This window comes from Bubalus bubalis, chromosome 10 (assembly GCF_019923935.1).
Source record: "Bubalus bubalis isolate 160015118507 breed Murrah chromosome 10, NDDB_SH_1, whole genome shotgun sequence".
Lineage (NCBI taxonomy): Eukaryota > Metazoa > Chordata > Mammalia > Artiodactyla > Bovidae > Bubalus > Bubalus bubalis.
Genome location: NC_059166.1, coordinates 96,042,058 through 96,061,459, shown reverse-complemented (window position 1 = coordinate 96,061,459; position 19,402 = coordinate 96,042,058). Strand labels below are relative to the sequence as shown.

The window sequence follows — 19,402 nt, the reverse complement described above, 5'->3', positions numbered from 1 at the left end:
TCATTCCTGAGTGTTCATTGGAAGGATTCATGCTGAAGCTGAAACTCCAATACTTTGGCCACTTGATGCAAAGAACTGACTCCTTGGAAAAGACCCTGATGCTAGGAAAGAGTGAATGGAGGAGGAGAAGGGGACAACAGGGGATGAAATGGTTGGATGTCATCACCGACTCAATGGACATGAGTTTGAGTAAGCTCCAGGAGTTGGTGATAGACAGGGAAGCCTGGTGTACTGCAGTCCATGGTGTTGCAAAGAGTCAGACATGACTGAGCGATTGAACTGAACTGAGGTGAAAAATTGGGATTCTGGTGGTATTTAAGGTGTGGAGGAGTCACTACTAATTTCAGGTTCAGTAGTGGATGATAAGTGCTCTTCCTTCTTGTTGCAAAGTACTCACTCCTAAATTTCATGACAGTGAATGAAATATTAATGTTTTTTTGTCGTTTTTATTCTTTTTACAGTAAAAATGATTTATGTATGTGTATACTAGTATATAATACTGTATGCAGCCATTATGATAATTTATGAAATCTTAAATCATCTCCTACTGAACCTAAATACAGAGGATATCACTTTTAGAAAGAAAAGGAGCTTATTACTTTTACTTATTATCATGTTTTCAGTATTTGGAATTTCAACTTTTATATCATCCAAAACTATAAATGAACTCACTAGAGATGAAAGATGCTTTATATCATGAAAAACTGGTATAAAATAGTATTTCTTACATGTCATAGTATATTTCGCTTAAAAAACAAGATGAACACAACAGTTTGATAATCTGTCTTTAGCTAAATTCATCCACTGATAAATCATACTTGGTAAAAACTGCTACACAAGGGCCATGTTATTTGCAAGTGTAGATAACATGACATGCAGACCTTATACTTCATAGGACTGTTCATTAATTCTGTTTTAAAACAGATTACATCTAAAATTTAGTATTGAAAAAAATCTCTAGGAATGAGAAAGACAACCTTGTGTCTCACTCTGTGCCTTCAACAAGCTTCCTAGATTCACTGCACTTCGGTTTCCTCATCTGTCAAAGTAAGTGTTTGGTGATAGATCAGGGGTTCTCAACCCTGACTGCACACTAGAATCATCTGGGGAAAAGAAATAATTCCAGGCCCCACCTCAGACTTTAATTTTTAAAGGTCTCCAGATGGCTTTAATATACAATAAGTGTTGAAAACCAATGGGCTAGGTGATCACTAAGGTTACTTCTCAAAAAACTTCCTAATTTTATGATTCATTGTATTCTGGCATAGTAATGGTTGCTAGAGATAACAAATTTCTCAGTATTTCCAATGTCCTGGAAGCTAGATTGCCCTCAAAGACTGTTTCTGCTCAAAATTGAGAACATTTCCTTATCTGTACTCCAAAATTTCTGTATTATGAGAAATATTTATACAAAGAGACATATATATATTATTCATTTGAGTGCCGTATATACATTAAAAGTGATACAGATTCACCTAGTTCTTAGACATTAATGACCGTTCTGATTGGGAAGCACGTTCCTTCAGTGCACATATGTTTTAAGGACAGTGTACTCAGAAGCTATGTATTAATTTTTTCAGTTCAGTTCAGTTCAGTCGCTCAGTTGTGTCCGACTCTTTGCGACCCCATAAATTGAAGCATGCCAGGTGAAGTGATATTGTAGCTATTTTGATTTTGAATAAACTGACCGTCAACATCCTGAGATTTTATAATAAACCTCCTAAAGTGTATCACTTATTCATGATAAACACTTTACATATTGATGTACCATGAAGCAGTATAAACAGTTTATAAAAGATTGATCTGAGAGGAATATTTAGCTGTATTGGTGTTTCAAAAGATACAAGTTTGTTTTCTTGACGCAGTTTTGAAGTGTGTCACTGTAAGTTTTTGCTGTCAAGTTTTTTACTAACAACTTTTCATTGGAGTGAATGGATAATCTTTTTCTTTAATTGTAAATGCTAAATAATATAATTGTTTGCTATATTACTTAATTCTCCCATGAAATCCAGAACCCAACAATGAATTCAGAGCCAAAGAAATATCATATAAACTCTAAGAAAATTGGGAAGGGCCTCAAATAAATAGTAAGCTGGGAAGTAATAGATTTGGGGTCTTGTATTTTCACAGAATTCTGTGCTTGTGAGTATGTACTTTCCAGTACTTGTGAAAGGCAGACTCTGTTCTTCTTTTATCCAGCCTAATAATAGGAAGAAGGAAAATAGGTATAGATGACAGCTAATGGCTAACATGGGTGAATGTAGGTGTAGCCAACAAAGAATGTGCTGGTTATATGAAATTTCTGCAGGCCTAGTTATTTTTGAAATCTATTTGAAAAAAAATTAGTGTCCAGGAAAGACACTATGAAAAAAAAAGATGTGATTTTTCAGTATCACAATTTTGTGTTTGTTTCTGACGTCCTCAGTCTGTTAGTCTTATTATATCTTTAATGTTCATACATATTTCATTGTATTTGCTTGCCCCATTGATGACAAGGTACACTTAATAACTAAGAATAATTCACAGTTATACCATTAATCATGGCATGCAAATCTCTGAAATTAGAAGAATAATGTGACTGCTGGAATAGTCCACGTGTTTTAAAACCTTGTTCTGTGCAGACTAAGGAAGCCGTTTTGCTTCACATTATCTCTACCACCATAACAGTTTGTTTTACAAGGTCTCGCTGAAATCAATCAGATACATGTGCCATGCTTTCAAAGAATTTTGTACAGTCAGAATAGCTATGAACTGTTTGAAAATATGGTGACATATATGGTTTTTGTAATAATAGTAATGTGTATGCTAGTGATTTTATAATGTCAAGAGGTTTTATGAAACAATATAAAATTTAACATCTGATGGCATCACACTTATTATTACTCAAGTCTTGGAAGTGACCAAGTATAGAAGTTGCTAGTTACCCCTCACCTATCAAAATTTTCACTCCTACCCATTATCATATTCTGGTGTTCTGCCATCAGATGCATTATTTGTGTTTTATGACTTGTGTTAAACTGAAGAGAACACATCAAACTGTACTCAGTCACTTTTATTATCTTAGTTTAATCAGATAAAATCAACAAAGGGATAATAATTCCAAAGAAAACTAAGGACAGAGGTTATGTAACCTTAAGAGGGGACCCATCAAAAGGGGCCCAGTGAGATTAGAAACATTTCATGCTTGGGGGGAATGAAAGATTAAAAAATGGAAACCAGTGTCACTTCCCAGTTTTGCCTGGGGCTGGATCAGGTCAGTACTACATCATTGTACAGAGCAAAGTAAATTGACCTACTTTTCTAAAGATGTCATATAAAATTTACATGATCTTCAGAGTATGGCAACATTGTATTGAACATAGACTATATCTGACAGTCAAAGGTTAGTGATAGCTAACATTTTCTTGAGTAAACAAGCTTTTGTTACCTAAATATAAACATGCCATTTTGTCTCATATGAGGCCTTATTTGCAGTAAAGTTTTTTTCCTGGTTAAGACTTGTTTTGGTTTATTGGTCATAGCTACATAATGTGAAAAGTGTAAGTATTGGACTGCATCTTGAGAGTAGAAATACTGCTTTCCAGGATGAATAAGCTGCTATCCAGGATGAATAATGCAATGTTATGCTTTAAAAATTGTCAGATTCTCTTAAATGTATCATTCTTCTTTAAACTTTAATCTACTGAGATAAACATATTTTATTTGGCCTTAACTGTTTGTCACAAGAAGATAGACATAAGAGACAGACAGTCAATTATATATATATATGGTTCTATGACATCATGAGAAAGAAAAGAGACCTACCAAATTTTTAACTGACTCATACTAGCTGGCTAATACTTAGAAGTACTCGGGTAAACTTAGTTATAATTTTTATGTGCCTCTTCCCAAATATAGTCTATTCTTTCTCTTTAAAAAAGTTGTAACTAACAGTATTTTGAGTCATGAATATTAATGATATCAAGTCAATATTAAAATAAAATTAATGAATGTTAAACAGATATTGCATCTAAATACCAAAATAGGGATAGTGTGAATTATATTCTACAACTCAACCTGGAGGTCCAGCTATCACAGTGAAACCTCTGTCATTGAAATAGCTTCAAAATAGACTGCATTCATATTTAGCCCAATAGCTTTAGGCATTCATAGATATGGAGTAGGTGAAATAAAAAGTACCTTATCAAAATTAACATCAAGCCATGTGTTCTGCTTCTGGAGTTTTAGAGTCATTTTTAACATAGATAGTAACTTGGTTTGAAATTTAAGCACACATATACACACAGGTTTGCTAATCGGAGAGTTTCCATGCCTAAGGGAGGGGAGGTGACAATTGGTGCATTCAGTATATAACACGTGTAATGATAATCAAGTTGATTGGTTGAACTCCATAGCTTTTTTTTTTTTTTTTTCTTCTTCTTCTTGTGGAGTAGTTCAGTCGGGGGTGGATTCTCCCCCATCTTTAACCCCCTCAAGAAGGCGTAGGTTGATACCATTTTTATTGTTCTGCTGGGGTGGGAAATAAACCATATGCTTTAGAATTTTGAATGGCTACACCAAAGGGAACATTGAAGCAGGCCCTCTTTCCCCTTTCCTACCAGACTTTGAGGTGGAGTTATTCTGCTATATGTTGTAGCAGACTCCAGGTTAGCTTAACGCTTAATGCCCCACCCCGGGAAGAGAGGTGGGTGGGGATGGGGGGAGCAATGTCAAGGGCTTCAGAGGAGCTCGGGCTGAGTGAAGTGTGGAGTGGGAAGCGTCTGAGACCCACCCCTCCCCTGGATAACAGGCAAAGGCAATGAGAGTCGGAACCAGCTGATGCCGCTGCTGCTGCTGCTGCTGCTGCTGCTTCCCATTTCCAGGGTGAAATTTTCACAGCAGCTAATTCTAAGGGGAGGGGGAAAAAAAATCCCTAACCAACAGCGGAGAAGATTCTATCACCCAACACGAGCTATCTAACCTTTTAGGCAGGCTTTTCAGAGAAATCCTCGTTTTAAAAGCCAACATTCACGATCCAAAAATACGGGACGGGAATCAGAGCTGGTATGAAATGTGAAAAGCCTCTTTACACTCTGAGTGTTTGAAACGATCCGATGAGCATAGGAAGTGGCTGCCAACGCTCTGGCGGCTGCTCGTGCCGCCGCCGCTGCCGCCGTTCCTCGCAGAGGGCTGGACAGAGTCAGTCCCGGTTTCAGCACCTCCGGCGCTGGACAGCTCTCTGCACGCTGCACCGCCGCCCGCCTGCTTCCTCCAAACACTCTCGCTTTGCCTTACTGGAGATGCATCTAAATTACGTCCTATTCAACAACAAGTAGATTTTTTTTTCCTTTTTCCTGTACGGGAATTACAGTAGACGATTCTCTCAATTAAACTGCATTTTCTTCTTTACGGAATTGGCCGTCAGGAGTATTTATCCCGATCTTCCCCCCACACTTTGCAGGAACGATTCTTTGGGAACGTGGTCCACCCAGGGATGTAAAACTGTGCTTACCGATGCATCCCATACGAAATGCTTATGTGATCGTCTCTCTACCTTCGCCATTTTGGCTCAGCAACCTAGAGAAATAGTAAGTAACAAAGGGAAAACACGGCTTTAATGCAAAGGCAGGGACGTTGTGGAGAGTGTTTCTCCAGGGAACTGCATTTTAAATGGGGAAATGGAAAATGTTGCAGGGTGGCAAAATTGGGTTCGTCTCCTCCTTAGCTACAGTGGCTTGGTGAAATGAATTCTAGTTGGTGTGCTATAACTAAATTCTACTCAATTTTATGTCTTCTAACTTGAAATTTCTGCAGTATAGTTTTAAGTATGTAGTCCAATCATATTGCTAATATGCTGCAAACTTTCAAATAAAAATAATTGTCAGCTTAACCTTTATTTTAGAACTCGAAATCTGTTCTGGGGGATTTGTAAGGATACTGTTAGTAGTAGAATGAAGACCCCAGACACTATAGCCAAACACATTGCATATCTGCATTGGATATTTTCAGTACAGGTTTTCTGGGATGTCCTTGGGTATTTATTTTTAAAACATTAAATGAAGTTTTTGTGAAAGTGTGGACTATCAGAAACTGTAAAATCATTCCTTAGAAGTATATAGGTTTGCAAAACTAGTTTCTGAAACAGGCAGCTATATAAACTGTCTGAAAGAAAAACAATATCCTCATCAAAGGTATTTTGAAAAATTATTTCAGAAATTGAAATGGTAAGATATAATTATTAAGATAAATGTGACTTTCTGTCTAAATCTGGCCTAAATATGCATCACTCTTACTTATTTTGATAACCAAAAATATCTATAAAATTCATTGTGCATATCTAAGATTTGGAACACACTTGATCTTAAAGTATATTTCTTTAAACTTCTAATACTAAAAATATGAAAAAAAACAGTAGATTGTACTAGTTAGTACCATGTTAGTGTCTGAAGAAAGAAATCTCTCAAATCAGTGACTGCTTGTGATCTTTATACATTTTTTAAAAAACATAAGGTTTTACTTTTCAAGGTCATATATTTAGAGAATGATATTGACTGTGAAAATTAACTCTATATTTTGTTCACAGAAAAAAGAATCACAAAATATATTCTGGGTCTTATACCTGAAATTTGATTTTCCTCTATATTCTAGGAGGCCAAGCTACTGAAATTAAATGAGAGGATACTTGACTTAAAGCAAAGTTGTCAAAAGTCAGAAAGTTTGAACATTTTTAAATATCTAGTTACCACATTTGTATAACATAATGCATTGTAAATAGGAGGATCAAGGTACATTTCGCTAAAAGCACATATTGTAAAATAACTGAACTGTTGTTAGTTGAAGAAAAATGAATACTGCTTCAAATATCAGCTAGAGAAAATTTAACACGTTAATGCTGACCAAGTTGTAACTTCAGTGATTTATTTTAGAAAGCAATAAGTGGGTATATGCCACAATCAAGCACTGAAAACTCTTAAGGCCTTCATTACTTCACAGTGGGAGAGAGGGAGTAGCTAGAATTAGTCATTTTAGGGGTTGAGAATACGTGAACAGAGTGGTTACTGGGTAATTATCTGGTTACTATAACAACTATATTGGCTATTTTTGAGTGTTAGGATAGTTTGGTTGAGTTTAGAAGTTATTTTAATTTATTTTAAAAATCCTCTTTCTCTCTCTCTTTTTTGTGTGCTTCTTTTGTTTAATCTGCAGATCATGGAATCCTCCAGTACACCTTCAGTTACCCTAATCGTAGGCAGTGGCCTTTCTTGCTTGGCCTTGGTCACCCTAGCAGTTGTCTATGCAGCGTTATGGAGGTATGTAATCAGTTAACACACTTCAAATGGAATGCTGTTATTCTGAGTTAAATCAGAGAATATGATAACTACTATATGTCTCATGTTTTCTTGATTTACTGAAAAAAGTACCTTTAAAACAGCTATAATTGCTTTGCTTGAACTATAATAAATGAACTCAAAAGTGCTAAGTAAGTGTTTACTTAAATTTTCTTCTCTATATTTTCCTATGATAAGAAAATAAGCGAAGCATACACACACACACACTCAATTCAAATGATGGTAGTCTTCAACAAGTTGCTTATCCCTAAGTATTCTTAATACCCCAAATTCAGTCAATGTGTGGTTTATACTTATCCCAACTGCTATTGAGTTTGAGAGTTTAATTGATACAGTCAAATTAATTTCTCTGTTATAGAAATATGGTCTACAAATTCTTGTTTTAAACACATAAAGTCAATGTGTCCCAGACAATGAGTAAAATCTTCTATAATATTAATATATTAACATAATAAATACCATAAAGCTTTAGAAAAGGTTTCTTGGTTGAATGTTTCAAATAAGTCAGATTTTGACAAACTGATTAAAAGAAGTCAGAAAAAATACATAGACAAGAGGAAGTGATTGAAAAATACTGTTCCATAATATATGAAATTGCATCTGCTTGATATTATGTGAAAATATAGTATTTTCCTAAGATTTGTTCTTATTCTATTAATGAGAATATTAGACTTGTAAGGCTTATTATGTCTACTGACATATTGTTAGCTAGTATGTAACAAAACTTCCCAATAAATTTTTAAATGTTAAACATTTTTATATCCATTTTTATTAGTTAAAAATATTCTAAAAACAGTTGCTATATTAATAACTAGATAATTGTATATTATTGTTTGAATATTTGAAATATTAAAATTGCAAAGATTGCCAGCCCTAGTATTTTACTTATCTTTTACTTAATACAAAAAAACAATTCTATCCAAAAATTAATTATAATATATTAAAGAAAGGTCATTTGATTGACATCTATTTTTGGAAAAAAAGTTTTTTGTTACATTTTTTACTCTTTTGAAGACAAAAGTTAATTGTCCACGATAGTATATTGTCAAAGATATTAAAATTTTTATGCTTCACACAAAACTAAAGTATGTATACATTCTTGGTCTGTTGGTGCAGATATGTAACAGAAGTTCTGCCTTCCCATGAAGGGTAGTGAAATGCTAAGAAAGACAATCTAATAATCTATGATCAGTCTTATGAAACGAAAGAGATGCTTGGTCTAGGCATAGCATAGTAGACAGTAGAATCCTGGGTTCAGGGCTCAGTCAATCAGGCATTGTCCTGATAATATAAGAGCAAGACAAGCAAAGACTGGAAAGAAGCCTTTCTCTCCCATAGTTGCCTAAAAGGTTCTTCTAAGGAAATGCAGTGTTTACAGGCCAGAATACTAGGTAATGGTATCACAGTTCATCAGTAGCATCATAATTCATACTCACTGAGATATTCAGGACTAAGTTCCATTTCTCATTACATGGAGTTCAGTCACCAGTTCCACCTTTTCTTCACACCTCAACACATATGGCTAATGCTAGCACAAACACTGCTGGTGTAAATGATATAAAAAGTTTATCCAAGAAGCATAGGATTAATTCGTCCCTAGTAAAGTTTTCTGTAGTACAGAAAATCCAGGAAAATCACCTATTGTAAGAGTTTTCCAGGAATTACCAGCTGAAAGTATCTACCCAATTTTGACATGACACTTAGAAGTATAAAAGACAGTACCCAGAAACAACATAAATTTGAATTCCTAACAGTTAGTGGCCATCAGCTCATTGTCTACAGGTAGAAGAATTGAAGTAATATTAATGATTTGATAGAAGTTTCAAGATTCAAAAACTATTGATATTAAGTGGCTCTTATAGCATGAATGCTCAGGATCCAACTGCCTTTTTTTTTAATTAAGAGATTTATAATTTTTGCTTTCCTAATGATATATAAAATATGTGAACATCAGAATTATTTTATATATAATTACTACTTTGAAATGTGTTGGTGTCTCATATAGCTTATTAGAAATGTTCATCAAAAAATGAATCCACTGTGACGTTCTCTCCACCTATAAATATATTCTGTGGAGTTGTTATTACATCAAAGAGCAACTGAGCATGTCCTTTCAGCCCATATATTGAAATGATGCATTCACAAATTTTGTTTAAAACATAAAACATTTTTATAAAAAGTTTTCAAAGTTGAGATAACTAATAAAATTTTAAGGCAACAATACTACAAAGGAAATGAAAATGGAAAAACTCTGCAGGTTGGTCAGTCTAGGTCCTTATTACCCTGATTCTTCTATTTACTGACTAAATAATATCAATGAAAACTTTTAAATAACATCTATATACTTGTGGTGTCATGGAAGCCTTTCATATCACATAAAGGGTCAGTTTGTGCAGTCCTTAAACTTGTTGTGATACATATCCCACCCACAAAATAAGAAGCAACTTAACATTTGATGATGTTTTCAGTATCCCAGTGTGTGGTTTATTATATTTTTAGATATTGATAATGCAGGGACAAGATTAAGCTACTCTTGAGCCCATTTTTATTTTTTAATTGAGAGTCAACTTAGGCTCCTTCTATGTTCTGTGAAGAAAGGAAGTTTCTCTTATGTTAAAAATTGCTTTTTATATTTTATTGTTACTCCTGTTTCTGTTCTGCACTCTTTTCTGAACTATGTGGTGGAATGTAGGGCCTCTGCCTTCATATTCGTCACAGCAGAGAGAAAGAACTTTGATAGATTTTACTTTCTAAAGTGTCTCCCGCTCTCTCGCACCCGCATGTAACCTGCACAGGGAAGCCCACGCCTGCTGTGGACAGTGATTTCATGTTCTAATACAAATCAAACAGTCTCAAATACACAGCAAGAACAAATACATCTTTCTTTTTTTTTTTTTTTTAAACTGGCATTCAGTGATTTGCCACTGGGTACAGGAAAGCGAAATAGCTACTACCCTGTTAGGGTAAACAGCTGGTAGAACATTTGATTCTGAGTAGTTTTCTCCATGAATTACATTCTTGATGCACTTAAAAATTATGTGACAGACCGTATATAAACTCTTCTTCATAAGGGTAAAATATGGCTGCTGCTAAGTCGCTTCAGTCGTGTCCGACTCTGTGCGACCCCATAGACGGCAGCCCACCAGGCTCCCCCATCCCTGGGATTCTCCAGGCAAGAATACTGGAGTGGGTTGCCATTTCCTTCTCCAATGCATGAAAGTGAAAAGTCAAAGTGAAATCGCTCAGTCCTGTCCGACTCTTCGCGACCCCATGGACTGCAGCCCACGAGGCTCCTCCGTCCATGGGATTTTCCAGGCAAGAGTACTGGAGTGGGGTGCCAGACGCCAAGTAATTTTCTAGCCTAATGATGAATAATTTGTGGACGGGGTTAGTTTTTAGCAATAAAGATTCCTTTTCTTTTTTCTTGGTTTGGAACAATCACTCAGGAAAAGAAAAATGTAAAGAGTAACAACCTAAGTACTTAAAAAAACTTGAGACAATGACGTAGTGGATGAAAATGTGGTTTCATGAAAGTGAAAGGAATCTTTAGCAATAAAGATTCCTTTTCTTTTTTCTTGATTTCTGGAACAATTACTCAGGAAAAGAAAAATGTAAAGAGTAACAACCTAAGTACTTAAAAAACTTGAGATAATGACATAGTGGATGAAAATGTGGTTTCATGAAAGTAATGGTATCTTTCTAGTAAATGGTGCGGGGTGGGGGGATATTTCAGAATTTGTGTGGATTTTTTTTTCTTTTTGGTTCTAGAGTTTCACCCATTGATGAGTTTGGTGATAATTAGCATATTATATATACATATATAGTAAAAGTTCTTATACTAATTTACATAGTTCAAAGAAATTTTTTATTTCTAGTAAAAAATTGTATGGTGATAACAGAGGTACAACTTAGCCTCTGTCAGAAATGCCATGTTGTCTACACTAAGGTCTAAAGAAAAGAAAATTTAAAGGTCTTTTGGATATCACATGTCACTATAAAATTGAGTCTCAAAGAATAATCTTTTTTTAAATTAATTTATTTATATTAATTGGAGCCTAATCGGTTTACAATATTGTGGTGGGTTTTGCCATAATCTTTCTTAAAAATGATTGGTTTTTATATGTTTTCTCATGTAAAGCCTGCAGCTTAGTGTATCTTTTTCTGGATGAGTTCCGCCAATTTGTGTAATAGAGAATTTTTCATCTTTCCTTTGAACTTTAACGTCGGGCACTCTTTCTCTCTCTGGTTAGGTACATCCGCTCTGAGAGGTCCATAATTCTAATTAACTTTTGCCTGTCTATCATCTCATCCAACATCCTCATCCTGGTTGGACAGACTCAGACACATAATAAGGTACGGTTGGTGATGATTTTAATTTTCTTTCTGTGTTTATGTTGTGACCTAAAGTTGCTTATTGATAATCTAAATGTTTTTTCTTAATAAAATGGGGAATTTCTGACAAAATTATTTTTAAAAGTAAAAATATCTTGTTCTGAATTAAAGTATTATGTATTCCAGTGTAGAAATACATGCTTTTGACTTAATTTCTTGGGGATTGAGAAGCTGTTTATAATAGTAGAAATATGTGTTTATTAAACATTATATCAAAGCTCTATGAGTTCAAAACTTTGAAACATCAAAAGCACGAATTTTTAATTCATTATCCTAATTGTAATAAGATTTCCTGTGTTTTGGCCTAATTGATTAACATTTTGATTCCTAAATTCAACTGTAAATTGCTAACAAGTGTAACATAGCTCTTGAAAATCCACCAAAAAGCTTTTTTAGACAATAATCGAAGAGAACATTAGATGAAAGTGACTCTACATGTTATGCTCTTCAAAAAAATTTAACTTAACCAAAAAGTAGTTTTACACTTAAACAGTATTGTAGTTCTTTAACTGAATAATCACTTTCAGCAGAATATAAAAATGTATGACTTGAGTTAAATAACCATGTGTTTTGAGGAATGATTGTCAGTCTTTTTACTAAATGACTTTTAAATACATTCCAAGAAACCACTAATAGAAATCTTAAATTAAATGGCCCTAATCTCAAAGAAATTATGTTGAAAAATGCTTTGATAATATTTGTCAATTTGGGCCTGTTCTTAATTTTTTTCAAATACTAAGGTCAATAATTGAATTTTTTTCCCTATACCCTGTCATTCTTGGAACATCCAATATACTTTTCAATTGGTTCTTTTAATATATTAGGTATTTGTAGGACAGACATCAACATCAGAATATTATGGATAGTTTTATTATTTTACTAAACTTGCACTCCTCAGAATCTGATTCCCACCCAAAGGATCTGATTTTGGGTCTTGAAAGTCCTGGAAAACTACTTAGATGATTCTGATGAAGATTTGTTTTGACCTGTATTCTGTCTGGGCTGCAGGAAGACTGGAAGACAGTGAAGGGTCAGACAGAAACAAAACAGGCAACAGCAGTAAGCGTCCAGAAAGGGGCCCTGCAGAAGTAAAAGGCACATCCACCTTTCATGTATCTGAGTGCCTAGGGTTTGTTCCCCCTGCCCCATTTCTTTCCTTTGATGAGATAAGAAAATGCAAAGTCTATTAAAATATATTTCAGGTCTCCCTTCTGACTGTTTAACCTAAGTTTGCAAAGAAATGCACCGGAAAAGGAAAGTCAGACAGAAAGGCCAGAGTGAGGGAGGTGCAGTTGAAACTGAGAGGAGAAAGAAGTGTGAGAAGCAGCCAGCCAAGGGGACGCTGGGCGCCACAGGGCAGTGGGGTGGGCTCAAACTAGCTGGGGAGGAAAGGAGAGAGGGGCAGTGAGGGGGAAGGGTGCGGGTATAGCGTGGGAGACACCCGCCCCCCAGGGGCCTGGAAGTCAAGTAGGGTGAAAGTCCTCAGTCGTGCCCGACTCTGCGAGTCCATGGAATTCTCCAGGCCAGAATGCTGGAGTGGGTAGCCTTTCCCTTTGCCAGGGGATCCTCCCAACCCAGGGATTGAACCCAGGTCTCCCATATTCCAGGCAGATTCTTTACCAGCTGAGCCACCAGGGAAGCCCAAGAATACTGAGCAGGCAATCATCACCCACCTCACCCCTGTTCTTACTGTTCCCTGAGCAGGATCTTAGAAGAACTCCTATACTTGTTCTCACCTGGTCATAATTCTTTTAACTCTTCATCCTTGAACCTTCCTGCAAAAGGAGAGTTTCCCTCTGAAGCAGAAGTCACCTACTGGATCTGGGCACCAGAAACAGTTGAGCTAGAGTTAGCTTTAGCTGGTGGTTGAAGTTGGGTTTTTTTTCCCACCAAAGCCTCCCTTTCTGTCATGTTTTACCCTCCAAACACTCTTATTTCCCAACATCATGGTCTTCCTTAGGAAATATGCTGTAAAAACTGTTTTATACTATGTGCCAAAGTTTTTACAAGTTCTGAGCCAAATGGTTTGACTAGTAGAATTTCCCACGAGGTTTTCTACATGTTGTAATGGTTATTGTCTATTTCTTTTGGATCATTGCTGTACAATACAAATACAATGTTGGCCACACATGCCTGCTACATATCTGATAGTGATATATTAGTGGCCACTTTAAAATAAGTAAAAATAAATAAGCTAAATCAGTTTTAATAATGTGTTTAATTCAATATATCCAAAAGATGACCATTTTAAAATATAAGTAACATTTTTAGATGTTAATACAATATTTTAAAACATTTTTTAATAAAGTCTTCAGAATCTGGATTGTATTTTATACTTATAGTACATCTCAGTTTGAACCCGGTGAATTTCAAGTGCTCAGTGGCTACATGTAGCAAGTGAGTGCTATGTTGAATAGGTCTAAATCATAGTAATACTTAGAAACTAGAGTAGTCTTGAGAAATTACATTCTACTTGCCCATTTGGGCTTTTCCAGTTTCTCAATGTCCTGTTTTTTGTTTTTTAGTTAGAATGTCTTTTGGATATCTGTGATTATTATAACATCAAAGGCAAAATAAGACAAGTCTAATTTCACTTTTCATTTCTGATTATGCAGCATGACTGACATTGGGCTTGGTTTAAAAAAAAAAAAGTCAGCATAGTTGTTTTTACAGAATAGGTTCTATGTGGTTTTGGGATCCTGGTGGTTCTGTTCCAGACAGACTGTGCTGATTTCTGCTCCTACAGTTGTTTATGCTTGTGGGGAGGAGCGGGTGGTAAGTGGTGGTGATGATGAAGAAAATGAAAAATTATGGGTTTTTTTCTCAGGCTATGTTAATTTTGCTTTATTAAGTCTGAGTAAATGATCTTCTTAGCTTAGAATAATCCACTATGGAGTGACTTTGAAAGAAAAATGTAACCCACTAGGATTTTATTCGTAATCACTCTCAACAATATCAGGTTTCCAGGGGAAATAATTGTATATTTGATTATGATACATGTGCTGAATTCAATTTAATCGACCTCACTTTATTTTTTATGTGAAATAGCAGTTTGTGAAAAGCTATACCTGCTTCACTGTTATGAGATCAATGATTAAAAAAAAAGAAAACATGCAAAATGAAATATCTGTATGAACTTATGATCTGTATAAACTTCAAAAGAATATTTTTAAAAAGTAATATATGATCAGTGAGTACAGTAAATTTTTTAGGTTGTGTGTAGGATCCCATCACTGCCCTGGGCATTTTGTAATTGATCAAATTCCTATCTTTTATTTCCCTGATAAGCTCTGACTAATGCTTTACCATTCCACACTTGGAAACATGTGAGAGGATTTCTTGATGAACAGGTTCTTTGGTATTGCCTCTGAGAGGTGTCATGGGTAGTTTGTGTAGAAACTGGTATTTGATGCTGAGGTCCAGAATAGTTTTGAAGTGTCAGACTGTGATTTTTCTCGAAATTGCTTTCCAAATTATAATTGATTCAATTATCTCACTACTGAGTATCTCTGCCTTCTTTTGAGTTGGGATAGAAACAAGCTGAAATGATCCATTGTTTAAAATATGATGTATTCAAATCTTTGAACTATAGATTCAATTGCTGGCAGCAGAGAGAGGAATCAAATGCAATTTCTTATATCTCTTCTTAAAATGCAGTGATAAAATGTAATTATAACTGATTTCATTGTATTTCAAGCTATCTCATAAAATGTCACTGCCCTTTGATTTCTTTGTGCATTTTAAATTTCAACCAGGATGTTCTTTTATCACTCAAATGTTGTTTATTTTTAGAATTTCCTTTGTACTTTAAAGTATGCAAATGTTTTCTGTTGAGCCATGTAGATTATTTTGGACCTAGTATTTTGGAAACATATTTTCAGAGAATAGTTTTTTTAATCACAAAAATGTATACCTATCTTTTTCTAGAACACTTTGAGATGATTTATCATATTAACCATTTCATAGCATTCTTTTCGGAGAAGGCAGTGGCACCCCACTCCAGTACTTTTGTCTGGAGAATCCCATGAATGGAGGAGCCTGGTAGGCTGCAGTCCATGGGGTCGCTAAGAGTCGGACTCGACTGAGTGACTTCACTTTCACTTTTCACTCTCATGCACTGGAGAAGGAAATGGCAACTCACTCCAGTGTTCTTGCCTGGAGAATCCCAGGGACGGGGGAGCCTGGTGGGCTGCCGTCTATGGGGTCGCACAGAGTCGGACACGACTGAAGCGACTTAGCAGCAGCAGCAGCATTCTTTTTACTGATGGAAGCCAAAATTAGCAAAATTGTTTTTTTGATTAGATAGTAGTGAACACCCAAGAAGATTCTGAGAGAGCTTCTCCCTACAACCAAAAACTCACTGCCAGGTTATAATGAAAGCAAGCCAAGTCTAATTTCAATCAGACAGTCAGGTATTTATTAGATAAACATTTATTAGCAAATCAAGAGCAAAACCTGTTCTGTAAACACAGTGAAACTGTGGGTCTCTGTCATTTTAGATACTTTGGTCATATCTTATAAGCACACTCACTTGAGGTGGACAGAGCAACACTCTAGAAGCAGGCATCTGTGCCTTTAGTCAGCATCTTTCAATCAGGAATCCTCCTAACCCAGTGTCTGGACTCAGTACAACTGGGGATAAAACTATGGGCCTCGTCTCTAAAAGGTACAGGATATAGGCACCAATGGAATCTTCCATGCAGTCCATTTAGATTAAGACATGTTTAGCTATAATATCTCATCTGCATATGTTGAATACCTTTATGTTCACCAAAGGGAAGCCACTGATACATCCACCATAATAATTGCCTAGACACTAGTTCATCAGTAAAAATCAATCTTTTGTATTTAGCTCATAATTGAAGTGTTGACTGTGGATAGATCTACCCAAATCAAAAGGTCTTGCAGCTGACTCTGCTAGACTCTGGAGTATAACCCTTTCAAATACAAGGTCAGCTGAACACCTTGTTCTGTGCATTCCTAGACAGCTCCTAGAATTAAAGATTAAAATAACAGGCACCAATATAGTATCATACCAAGAACACCAACGCGTTATAAAATAAATTACAGACATCCTGAATAGACATCCTTATTCTAAAAAATAATAGTTAAATGTGAGAGGGTGAAGATACATACTAACTCTAATCCCAGGAGATCTAGGAGACTTAGCAAAAGTTCTCATTGACAGGTCTAGGGAAACTTCACGAATTATTTCAGATATGCAGACACATCTTTATCACTCTTTGGAAGGAATTTCTCTCATAGTTCTTTATGTTTGGGCCATTGAATTATATAATAGGCCATGTCTTTTAATTCAGTCTTGCGAAAAATACAAAAACTGTGTTGGAGCAGTTTTTAAAAGTCACAAACTGTACACCATTTTCTTCCTACATTTGGTGCTTACTTCACCTTTATCGATGTTGTCATGTTTTTGTTATATAGTTTGCGTAGAGATAATCAGTAAAACTGAGCCAAACTAGAAGGCTGTGATTATTCTAATGGAAGATGTCTTTGCATTGTCAGAATTGTGTTTTTCTAAAATAAAGTCTTGAATTTTAATACTTTCATTGGTTGAAGCGCTCCCTAATTCAGCCATTTCTCCCATGGCCGCCTTTTGCCAGAGACCCACATTCTTCACATGTTTACTTCCATCCCTGGCCTCTGAATGTATAAGTGTTCAGCTTCTGGGGAGGAATATTGACTGTGTGTTTTCATCCACCAATCTGTCTCTCCTCATACCCTCTGAAACAGTCTGCCCATCTCTTGAAGGTCAGAGCTCTCCAGGTTTCCCTGGAGACATCCATCTCTTTGGGGTAAAAGTAAAGATCAGGCATTTTAAGCCAGAGGGACCCAAGCACCCTACCTCTCCTGCTTTCTATTTCTGTGATCTTGGGCTCGATACACCTTAGCTTCTTCTCAGTATCTCCCTTATAGTATTTCTGTCAAGGTTACATGACAGTATATATGAGGCACTTTGTAAGAGTCCTTAACCAGTTGCTGTGATCATAGTGATGGTGATGATGATGACTCGTGGACATGCATCTGAGCTCCAGATAGCCTTGTGTCAAATTTTCTGTTTACCACTGAATTCCCCCGTTTTGTCTCCACCCCACACCCAAACACATTATATAGAAATGTATGCATTTTATACAATATAAACTGTATGTGTTTATATACAGGAATAAATTATATTCAGAAATAGCTCTGCAGTTTATCAAACTTGAGAAATGCTAAACATGACCTAGGCTGACCTTTCCATTTTTGCTCTACTTTATTGACTTTTGTTTTATCACAGTAGCAATACCAGTCTACTTATAGTTCATCAGAATCATGGAGGTCGCTTATTCCTTGCTTTCCCCTCACTTGTAACACTGTTACTCCCCTGCACCCCATCCGATTTCCAAAACATCTGCATCTGACTCGTACTCATCCTTTGATACTCTTCCTCCTGCGGGAAGTCCTTCACTGTCCTCCACAGTTAGGTTCACCAGCTCTGAGACTCTGTGATTCCTGGTACAAGACTGCTATCTTGTACTCTATTATCTGTTTCCAGCCAGGCTGTCCACTTCTTAGGGCAAGGCTAGGTTATATTTATTCTTAAATTCACTGACAACATAGGACCTAAGTACAGCAAATATCTAATATATCTTTATTGAATGAATGAGTAAATGCATTTATTTGAATTCATCAGTTAGGCTTGTATCTATAGAGCCAATAGCTGTGGTTAGTTTTACGAGGATCAGGGTCCCCGACTCTAGACAAAATCTAGGCCAACATAGTGATCAAGACTATTTTCTTAAGGCCCGATTTAAGCTCCAAGTGATTGATGACTTGCTTTAAAGGCAATCTGGTTTCTGGGTTTTAGTTAAAGAAACTCTGAAAGCCCACAAATGTGAATATTCTCACTTGAGAAGTCGTGTAAAATAATGTTTTCATCCTTCAAAAGAAATGTGCTTTTTCATAATTTCACTCATAGAAGTCACTTCCTGCCAAGAATGTCCCAAATGCCGGTCTATTTTGTCTCAAATTTGTTTGTGATCCCTGTGGCTGAGGTCAAAGCTTCTTATTTAGATTTTTTTAAATCCCATTTATTGACTTGCTATGATGTTTGTAAAAGGATTTGGATGTAGTAAGCTTACATGTGATTCATTTGAATCCATTTTGAGATATCTTACTCACTCTACCAGGATTCTCCTGGGCTCCTGAAAACCATTAGACCACGGAACTGAAGAGTAGGTTAGTTTCCTGATTTCCTCTGGCTCCTGGCAGTCAGGTTTATTGTATCCTGTTGGTGTGGGGCTCACAGAGTGGAGGCAGTGGGATAAGAGAGACTCTCTTGACCCACTTCAACCTTCTTATCCCCTGACTCTATGGTTCCAATTTTGTGTGGCATGAGCCAAGGATCACATTGTTGAAGTCAACTTCAACACAGAGCAAAAGATCAATGTGAAGAATGGGTTTGGAACAAGCACCGGAGATGAAAGAGAAATAATTTAACAATAAGGAGTGACTCAAATGGTTGCAGTATCAGGAAGCAGATTATCTTGAAGGACAAGGAAGCCAGTTTGGACATTCAATTTGTGTTCTTGGGTCAGTCTCCAGAGCTGGACAAAACTCCCCAAAAAATAACCAGGGAGACTTGTGTGCTGGCAGGGCTTTGGAGAGTGTCAAACATACTCCAG

At 36.1% G+C, this 19,402-nt stretch overlaps 1 protein-coding gene across 3 annotated transcripts in view; it reads left to right on the top strand.

Moving 5' to 3' along the window:
• Nucleotides 1-19,402, top strand: part of ADGRB3 (adhesion G protein-coupled receptor B3) — an 884,190-nt gene that overhangs the window by 707,627 nt on the left and 157,161 nt on the right. For all 3 annotated transcript variants that reach the window (XM_044924546.2, XM_006078271.4, XM_006078270.4), the window contains exons 18-20: nucleotides 5,441-5,567; nucleotides 7,186-7,289; nucleotides 11,579-11,681. In XM_044924546.2, the coding sequence (XP_044780481.2) occupies nucleotides 5,441-5,567; nucleotides 7,186-7,289; nucleotides 11,579-11,681 (334 nt within the window). The remainder of the gene's footprint in view (nucleotides 1-5,440; nucleotides 5,568-7,185; nucleotides 7,290-11,578; nucleotides 11,682-19,402) is intronic.